General features: G+C 48.9%; 1 protein-coding gene across 1 annotated transcript; it reads left to right on the top strand.

The window, feature by feature from the left end:
- The first annotated feature begins 1,560 nt into the window (after nt 1-1,560).
- On the top strand, nt 1,561-5,230 carry LOC103646920 (probable beta-D-xylosidase 7). The gene is made up of 3 exons (XM_008671536.2): nt 1,561-2,006; nt 2,984-3,548; nt 3,640-5,230. Exons 1-3 carry the CDS (start codon nt 1,605-1,607, stop codon nt 4,998-5,000), a joined length of 2,328 nt encoding a protein of 775 aa, XP_008669758.1. The 5' UTR covers nt 1,561-1,604; the 3' UTR covers nt 5,001-5,230.
- The last annotated feature ends 5,096 nt before the right edge of the window (nt 5,231-10,326 follow it).

The raw sequence follows: 10,326 nt of genomic DNA, 5'->3' as shown, positions 1-10,326 counted from the left end.
TCGGGCGAGGCGGAGCTTCTTATGGCGCCCGAGGCCGGACTTGGCTGCTGTCAGCCTCACTCTGTCAAGTGGCACAGCAGTCGGAGTGGCGCAGGCGGCGCTGTCTTCTTGTCAGGTCGGTCAGTGGTGCGGCGAAGTGACTGCGGTCACTTCGGCTCTGTCGACTGACAAGCGCGCGTCAGGATAAGGTGTCAGGCCATCCTTGCATTAAATGCTCCTGCGATACGGTCGGTCAGCGTGGCGATTTGGCCAAGGTTGCTTCTTGGCGAAGGCTGGGCCTCGGGCGAGTCGAAGGTGTGTCCGTTGCTTGAGGGGGCCCTCGGGCGAGACGTAAATCATTCGGGGTCGGCTGCCCTTGCCCGAGGCTGGGCTCGGGCGAGGCGAGATCGTGTCCCTTGAGTGGACCGAGCCTTGACTTAATCGCACCCATCAGGCCTTTGCAGCTTTGTGCTGATGGGGGTTACCAGCTGAGATTAGGAGTCTTGGGGGTACCCCTAATTATGGTCCCCGACAGTACCGTTGGGCCAGAGCTTCCTATAGTTATTGGAAGCTCAGGACTTCAAATATACAGACTATATATATATATGTTTGTGTGTGTAAATATATGTAAAATTTAAATTTGAAAAAGGGCGTGGAAACTACCACCGACGGTCTAATAAAGAAAACCGATAGTGGAAAATTCATTTTCACTGGCAGTTATATTAAGCAAACCGCAAGTAGAAATATCATTTTCACTGGCAGTTAGTTAAGAGAAGGGCCAATGAAAATGTTATTTTCACTGGCGATTTTATTAAGAAAACCACCTGTGAATATAGCATTTCCACTGGCGGTTATATTAAACAAACCGTAAGTAGAAATGTCATTTTCCACTAGCAGTTATTTAAGAAAACGGCGAGTGGAATCGTTATTTTCACTGGCGGTTTTTTAAGAAAACCATCAGTATAAATGTTATTTTGACTAGCGGTTTTTTTTAAAAAACCGACAGTGAAAATAACATTTTAACGGGCGGTTCCAAAATAACCGTAAGCGGAAATATCAATTTACACTGGCCTCTAAAACTAGCGGCACTGAAAAACACAAATAAAAATAACTCTAAGACCGCCACTATAGAGATTTTGTATACTAACGTGAAAATACTAATTCTCATTAAATACACTAGGTAGTAAGTCCAACGCGCACCGATTAACTTGTACACTTTTTTGAAGGACGATTTGGCATACACTTCACCACGCCACTAATAGTTGGTGAATCGAGGAAAGATTAATTTAACTGAAAACAGGCAATGTATGGCTTAAGCACTACGACTAGGTGATGAAATGTGTATACGTGAGTATACCCGAGATTGATTTGCCGAGATGATAACAGTAAAAGATACTACCGTATATATCGACGGATTATTTGGAACCAAACATGAAAGTTGAAATAAAAAATTATTGATCTTATATCCGTTTATGTGAAAGGTTCTAACTAGAAAAAAAGATCTAGCTGGAAAACGTGGCAGCCATCCATTGGGCGAGGACGTTTATATAAGCGCACTGGCACTGGTCCTTGGCTCCTCACGTCTTCTCCCTCCTATCGCGCGCTAAGTACTTGCTTCGATCGCCATGAATACCTTCTCCTCCCACAATGCAAGGACGGCGCTGCTGCTCCTTGCACTGTCCTTTTCATTGGCCGTGGCGAGCGACCCCATGTTCTCGTGCGGCCCGTCATCTGCGTCGCGGGCCTACCCTTTCTGCGACCGTTCGCTCCCCGCGGCGCGGCGCGCGGCGGACCTGGTGTCGCGGCTGACGGTGGCGGAGAAGGTGTCGCAGCTTGGGGACGAAGCGGCGGGAGTGCCGCGGCTGGGAGTGCCTCCGTACAAGTGGTGGTCGGAGGGCCTGCACGGGCTCGCCTTCTGGGGCCACGGCATGCGGTTCAATGGCACCGTCAGCGCCGTGACCAGCTTCCCGCAGGTGCTGCTCACCACCGCCTCCTTCGATGAGAGCCTCTGGTTTCGCATCGGCCAGGTATGCGATACGCGCCTCTACCTGACATACCTGGCAGTATGGTATGGGGATGCATTGCACTATATGCTTACGTCAATAAACGTATTGGAAACACAGATGGCTAGCTAGGGGCAGATCGATACTGAAGCATGCACACGTATATTCAGTTCTACAGTATGTAATACAAACATGTCTATCCCTGTGAATGTCTGACATAGATTAGGCACTACAATGGTGGTTAGTACTTCAGTCGCCGCGGATGCCTAGACACGAATATGGTGGTTGTAACTTGTAACTAACGCCGTCACGATAGGTCCTGCTGTGGAGTAACAGTTAGGTACGTTCAGAATGTGACTCTGATAGGTCGCAGGTGTAGTACGATATGTTGTGGTTGCAAAGGTATATGCGTCTTCGCACTATGCAGGCCTAGTGCAGTACGCTCTGATAGATCGAGCACGACCCTGCTTTTGTTTGGGCGGCCTGCTCCGATCTATTGATTGGTATGCCAATTGCCAACCAATATATATACAACTGTTAGAGCTTCCCTCAGCCCATGCGGTGGGGCTCGGTGGTGAGGTCTGGTCGAACACCCGAATAATAAAAAACTATGGTTATGCTTACTGCGAACTGGGGTGTAAGAACAGAGTAAGCATCCTGTTGTCATCATCATTAGCCGAAAGCAGGTACCTTAGAGCAATGTGGTTACTGCGTTTGAATAATATGCCACGCAATGACGCAGTACTGTTCATCATTTAGGGTCGCATGTGCCTGTCGTTGTCACATTGCTTTGCACCCGCACCCTCCATGATCGATAAATGAGGGAACAGCAGTACAACTCACACCTATCGGTTACGAACTTGAACAATTGCCAAAGTTGCAGTCACCAAACTTGTTGAGCGTGCAATTCAAGCATGTCCTACAGTCGTGCATGCCATGCATGGTAATATTGTGACAATTTGATATATTCATCTCCACCTGTCATGCATGGTATCGTGCAGGCCATCGGCCGGGAGGCCCGGGCGCTATACAACCTGGGACAGGCGGAGGGGCTCACTATCTGGTCACCCAACGTGAATATCTTCCGTGACCCGCGCTGGGGCCGCGGGCAAGAGACACCCGGCGAGGACCCGGCGGTGGCCAGCAAGTACGCCGTCGCCTTCGTCCGGGGCATCCAGGGGAGCAACCCCGCCGGCGCGGCGGCCGCGCCGCTCCAGGCCTCCGCTTGCTGCAAGCACGCCACGGCCTACGACCTCGAGGACTGGAACGGCGTGGCGCGCTATAACTTCGACGCCCGGGTGACGCTGCAGGACCTGGCCGACACGTTCAACCCGCCGTTCCAGAGCTGCGTCGTCGACGGCAAGGCCAGCTGCGTCATGTGCGCCTACACTGTGATCAACGGCGTCCCCGCCTGCGCCAGCTCAGACCTGCTCACCAAGACGTTCCGAGGCGCCTGGGGCCTCGACGGCTACGTGTCCTCCGACTGCGACGCCGTGGCCATCATGCGTGATGCGCAGCGGTACGAGCCCACGCCGGAGGACACCGTCGCCGTCGCCCTCAAGGCTGGTAAGTTAAACATCCGGCCGGTGCTGGCCGGGGAACGTTTTACTAGTACTAGTCTTTTTATATAACCTGGCTTATATATCATTTCATTCAGGTCTGGACCTGAACTGCGGGACGTACACCCAGCAGCACGGCATGGCCGCCATCCAGCAGGGGAAGATGACGGAGAAGGACGTGGACAAGGCCCTCACCAACCTCTTCGCCGTGCGGATGCGGCTCGGCCACTTCGACGGCGACCCGCGCGGCAACGCGCTGTACGGCCGTCTCGGAGCAGCGGACGTGTGCACCGCTGACCACAAGAACCTCGCCCTCGAGGCGGCGCAGGACGGTATCGTCCTTCTCAAGAACGACGCGGGCATCCTCCCACTCGACCGCTCCGCGGTGGGCTCCGCGGCCGTGATCGGGCACAACGCCAACGACCCGCTCGTGCTAAGCGGAAACTACTTTGGCCCCGCGTGCGAGACCACCACGCCACTCGAGGGGCTGCAGAGCTATGTCAGGAACGTGAGGTTCTTGGCCGGCTGCAGCTCCGCGGCCTGCGGCTACGCCGCGACGGGCCAGGCGGCCGCGCTGGCGAGCTCGGCGGAGTACGTGTTCCTGTTCATGGGGCTGAGCCAGGATCAAGAGAAGGAAGGGCTGGACAGGACGAGCCTGCTGCTCCCTGGCAAGCAGCAGAGCCTGGTCACCGCCGTTGCCAGCGCGGCGAAGCGGCCGGTGGTCCTTGTGCTGCTCACGGGCGGCCCCGTGGACATCACGTTCGCGCAGTCGAACCCCAAGATCGGCGCAATCTTGTGGGCAGGCTACCCGGGCCAGGCAGGAGGGCTTGCCATCGCTAGAGTCCTCTTCGGCGACCACAACCCCAGCGGCAGGCTGCCCGTGACGTGGTACACGGAGGACTTCACTAAGGTGCCCATGACGGACATGCGAATGCGTGCCGATCCGGCCACCGGATACCCCGGCAGGACCTACCGTTTCTACCGGGGCAAGACCATCTACAAGTTCGGATACGGCCTCAGCTACTCCAAATTCTCACGCCAGCTAGTCACAGGAGACAAGAACCTGGCCCCTAATACGAGCCTACTTGCCCACCTTTCCGCGAAGACCCAGCATGCCGCCACGAGCTATTATCACGTCGATGACATCGGCACGGTCGGGTGTGAGCAGCTCAAGTTCCCGGCGGAGGTCGAGGTGCTGAACCACGGTCCGATGGACGGGAAGCACTCGGTGCTCATGTTCCTCCGGTGGCCCAATGCGACGGATGGACGGCCGGTGAGGCAACTGATAGGGTTCAGGAGCCAGCACATCAAAGCTGGGGAGAAGGCCAACGTCAGGTTCCATGTCAGTCCGTGCGAACACTTCAGTCGGACGAGGGCGGACGGCAAGAAGGTGATCGACAGAGGGTCTCATTTCCTCATGGTTGGCAAGGAGGAGTTGGAGATCAGCTTTGAAGCCTGATGCCGTAACAGGAAAAGCGTTATAATTTACAGGTGTCGCCGGGAAAGTTGGTAACTTCAGCATACAACACAAGAAGTCAAGTAATTTATAATTCATTCATATTTGCCTCTTCAAAATGTTGGGGCTTTTACATGTGATTTATTATTAAGCATATTTATCTATCAAATGTAATCATGTGTTAGGCGTAGAATATAGTTAATTTATTGTTAGGACCATGGTGGTCCCTAAAATCGCGCTCCTGGATGAGTTCTCTTAACAGAAGTGGGGGATGTGCACATGTGGTGCGACGTTTACTCGAGAAACAGAATATTAGCGTCTTTTTGGACAATCACTAAACAAACCATAAGGTCAGCGTGCGGCACGTCGACAGGCCACCCAAAGCCCCTAGTCGATATAGAGTCGAAGAAAGGCAAAAATTGGAGATTGAGAAACTACAATTAGGGCTAAAACTACTTCTAAGGCTAATGCATATGGCGAATAAGATAAATTGATATTTGAGTTCAATTGATGGATCATTCAATCGGGTGTAACCCTAGGGAGGGAGCCTTGGACCCGTTCCAAGATAGAACCCAACAAAATCCCGTGAGATATTAGGATAACCTTGCAAGAGATAAGGACTTCATCTTAAATTAATTTGATCACGGATCATGTGGGTTGTCATGTCGAACCATCTAGACCACATGGCTGGACCGTCCAGGTGTCAGATGTGAGCCAAAAGCACATGGATCCTTACATATTTTCTGGAAGTATAACCTAATATGACAACATTGGCTTTCTAGGCATCCTGTCAAACACGGGGGCTCGGTCTACATGAATGTCAGACCCGGTTTTGGAAGGCAAACCGAATGCGAACAATGTATGTGCCAGGATTAGAAATTCACGTACACAACGATTACATAATTGGACATCATCACACATTGCTCAAAATAATAGCGGAAATATGTACTTTACTACATCATGATGTCCAAAACATCCACAAGGTCATTAACTTAAGTAATATTCAAAGTGCTGAACGAAACGCAGTACGATAAGGCCTTCACAGGCAGCTGACTGGGGGTTTGCCACTAATCTATTCTAGAACTCATCATAGTCTTGAAACTCTTGGAAGTCCTCCATGTTGCCTTCATCTTCTCCTGAGCACTGGATGCAATGGGGACAACCTAGGGTTTGATGTTTTTAAGCAAGGGTGAGTACACATCAAAATACTTAGCAAATGTCCTGTTTGGCTAAAGTGGATTAGCTGTATGTGGGGTTAAGCTCAAGCAGTTGCTTTTAGTTGGTCAGGTATTTATTACTAGTAGAAAGTCAAGTTGTAGCAATAATCCCATGTTATTATCCCAAATAGTACTCCTAAGAGAAAATACTAAATACCATAAATAATCATCATCATTAAGCCTCATCATAAAAGTAATCCAGAGTAACTCTAATCAAAGGAGCTCCCAAGGCTGCTCATAACCGTGAGCATAACTGGTATACTAGTTTCTAACACTCTACAGAGGTTGCACACTTTAGCCATGAGTAATGATTCCCTTTATGCCCGAGGAGCGCTACTCCCCATTGACCACTACCTAGGTGATCTAGCAAGATATCACTACGTAGCCTTTACAAAGATTCTCCTGGTGTGTAGTTTCCCGTTAGGTTCACCAGTCGTACAAACATAGTACTCCTCCCTAAGGTGGGTGACTAACAAAACCAAATCGAATTAACCTTAGAACCCACCCTTAGCAGAGCAAGCACTATGCCCTAGCCCCCATTCACAGCACAACGGCGAAGCAAACTACACCCCCAATTTCCCCCAATTAATCAGCTAAAGGCATCTCATTCCACCCTCATGGTTATACTGTTTTCCCGGGTGGTCATCCGGCGAACAGGTCCTTACGGAGAGGTACTCGGGAAACAGCCCAAGTCCCCTAAAGTATCACAGGTTCATCATCATAATCAAGATATCATCAACGTATCATAAATGTTCTTGTCATGCTCATTGATTAAGATAAATCAATAGCATGATACTAATCATAGTAACCAATTCCCAAAGGATAACCAAGGACAGGAAAATAGAACAGTAGTCTATTGGAGACTTGTTCTCAAATGCTTCGAATTAAGAACAAGGCAACATAAAATGTTAAATATTAATGCCCTTCGTCCATTGAAGCATTATCTCCCCAAGGATTTAATGAACTTCGGATGAAGGCCATGAGAAAAATATCACGAAGGTCGTACCTTCGTGATTAGAGTTGTGAAATAATATAAGATGAAATATAAAAAATATATAACATAAGGGAATAATATATTAAAACACATAAGTCTATTTATATATATTATTATACAAACTCAAATATTAAGACATAACATTTAATTACATTCATACCTTCGTCATGATAGAAGGCAATAATCCAAGTGTAATGTGTCAGTGATTACAAGATTGCGTGAACAGTACAGGGGTACTGTTCACCTATTTATAGGCACAGGGCGCAGCCTGTGTATAATTACATTTATGCCCTTTATAATTGACTACAATAATGACGCAAAATACCATGGGACTTTAGGTCATTTCATCTTTAAGTCGGTTCACCCCTTCGTCTTGAGACATATCACTGTGCCGAAGCTTCATAGGCGATAGCTTCGGCACTGCTTTTGAGAGGATATGCCGAAGGTATTTCTTTCTTTAGTATCTTCGGCTACGAAGCATACCCCCAACAGTAGCCCCTTCACGGTGCTAGATCGTTTTTCGTAACGAGCTTGATCCGTGAAAAAATCTTCTAGGCTTCGGGATGCCGAAGATCCGAAAAACACCTTCCCTGAGCTCGTTGCCGAGAAACGATTAAAATAATCCGAGCGCGAGGTGGCCCCATCTTGCAGCAGTTACGCGTGCCCTGGCGATTCACCTTCTCGGACTCTGTGGTCCACCGTTTTGTCGGTACGGGCGGCTGTTTGTCTGGTGCGAAAGAGTTGACGGTTTACCTTCCCACCTGTGGTACTATATAAACAGACGGGTAGGTGTGAAGTTACCACAGCATTCATTGCTATTGCACTGTTTTGCTGCCAAAAATTTGACCATAGCCGAAGCTTGCTTACTGCATCGTCAACCGAAGCTATTCATTTTTCTCAAGCTTCGCAACAAGAAAGAGCTTCGGCAAAGTTAAATAAAAATTTCAACTTCGTTCGAAAAACAAGAAATTCAATCATCAGATGGCCAGAGTACGTTCAACAGCTAGGGTTACTCGCGACGGAGAGGAAGCCGAAGGTGCCGAAACCGCTCCAATCTCTGAAGTGATGAAGCGTTCAGGGCTAGTAGTATTGGAGGATGCACCTGCCACTGAAGCCGAGCAGGCTGATGCTAAGAAAATTGAATCTGAAGATGATTACAACGCCGTGCCAACTAAACCCAGCCACCTGGAGTTTGGGAAATCCACCATTTCCTAAGGTGATATGTCTAAGCTGATGAATTTGGGATATTTTAGTGAAGCAAAGAAGGAATTGGTTCGTTTTGGCGGGGAGGAGATTACTCCAAAGCCAGGAAAGGATGAAGTAGTGGTCTTCAAAAGCTTCTTTAAAGCTGGATTAAGATTTCCTTTAAATGGGATGATTGCGGATGTTTTGAAGAAGTTTGGGATCTACCTTCATCAGCTATCTCCTAACGCTATCGTTAGGCTTAGCATTTATATCTGGGCCCTCTGAAGCCAGGGGGTGGAACCATTTGTCGAAGGCTTCTGCTGAGTGCACGAGCTTCATTATCAAACAAAAGCTAGAGGAGATGTGCTGCATGAAAACTTTGGCTGCTACAATTTTGCCTATCGCAAGAATACAAAATTTCCAGTTATCAGCTATCGTAGCAAGTGGCCAGCTGGCTGGAAGTCTGAATGGTTTTACGTCAAAGTTGATGAAGAAAAGGAGAAGCTGGTCCAAAGTCCGCTAGAATTAATCTTCGGAGAAACCAGACCCCAGTGCAACATGACACCAGGGAGTCCAAGCCAAATTGCTCTAGCTGAATTTCGAGTTATTGCGGAGCATATTGGCACTAGGGACTTAGTGCAAGAATTCTTGGCTTTCAGAGTGTTCCCAACTTTGAAAGAGCGAGACATGCCGAAGCTTAAGGGAGAAAAGAAAAAGGGGGAACTTATTCGGTTGCCCTATCATTATAAATTCAAGAAACATTTCAAAGTGCCTTGCCAAGAGTGGTTAGACACGATTGAAGTAATGTGCAACGAAATTCTCGGCAATTACTCTAAAAAAGAAGATCAACTAATGACTGCAGCCTTCGGCTCTCGTCCGAAGCGAAGGTTAAACCGAGTAATGGATGCTCTAGACTTTGAGTACCCCGACTACGAGCGACTAGACAAGGATGCCAAAGGGCAGAAGAGAAAGAGAGTGGCCAGTGTTCTGAATAAAGAAGCTACTAAATCGATGAAAGACGATGAAGAAAAATTGAAAAAGAAAAAGCTGAAGCCTGAGCCGAAGACAGATGCTTCGAAGAAAAGAAAGGCTGCGGCTCCGAAGCAGAAGGCAACTGATATAGAAGAAGAAACTGCTGCAACACCTTCTGCCATCGACGTGGATGAAATCTTAAAGGTAATGACTGAATCTTTGTGATAGTCGCCTAGAGGGGGGGTGAATAGGGCGAAACTGAAATTTACAAATATAAACACAACTACAAGTCGGGTTAGTGTTAGAAATATAAACGAGTCCGCGAGAGAGGGCGCAAAACAAATCGCAAGCGAATAATGAAGTGTGTGACACGCGGATTTGTTTTGCCGAGGTTCGGTTCTTTCAAACCTACTCCCCGTTGAGGAGGCCACAAAGGCCGGGTCTCTTTCAACCCTTCCCTCTCTCAAACGGTCCCTCGGACCGAGTGAGCTTCTCTTCTCAAATCACTTGGGAATCAAACTTCCCGCAAGGGCCACCACACGATTGGTGCCTCTTGCCTCAATTACAAGTGAGTGTTTGATCACAAGAAAGAATGCGAAAGAAAAGAAGCGATCCAAGCGCAAGAGCTCAAATGAACACTACAAATCACTCTCTCTAGTCACTAGGGCTTTGAATGGGATTGGGAGAGGATTTGATCTCTTGTTGTTGTGCTTTGCAATGAATGCTAGCTCTTGTATAGTGGTTGGAAGCTGGAAAACTTGGATGCAATGAATGGTGGGGTGGTTGGGGTATTTATAGCCCCAACCACCAAACTTGACCGTTGGCTGGGCTGTCTGTTCGATGGCGCACCGGACAGTCCGGTGCACACCGGACAGTCCGGTGCCCCCTGCCACGTCATCACTGCCGTTGGATTCTGACCGTTGGAGCTTCTGACTTGTGGGCCCGCCTGGGTGTCCGGTGC

This window comes from Zea mays, chromosome 2, assembly GCF_902167145.1.
Source record: "Zea mays cultivar B73 chromosome 2, Zm-B73-REFERENCE-NAM-5.0, whole genome shotgun sequence".
NCBI classification, from domain to species: domain Eukaryota; kingdom Viridiplantae; phylum Streptophyta; class Magnoliopsida; order Poales; family Poaceae; genus Zea; species Zea mays.
Note: the sequence above shows the minus strand (reverse complement) of the source record. Positions and strands in the feature narration are given on the sequence as shown.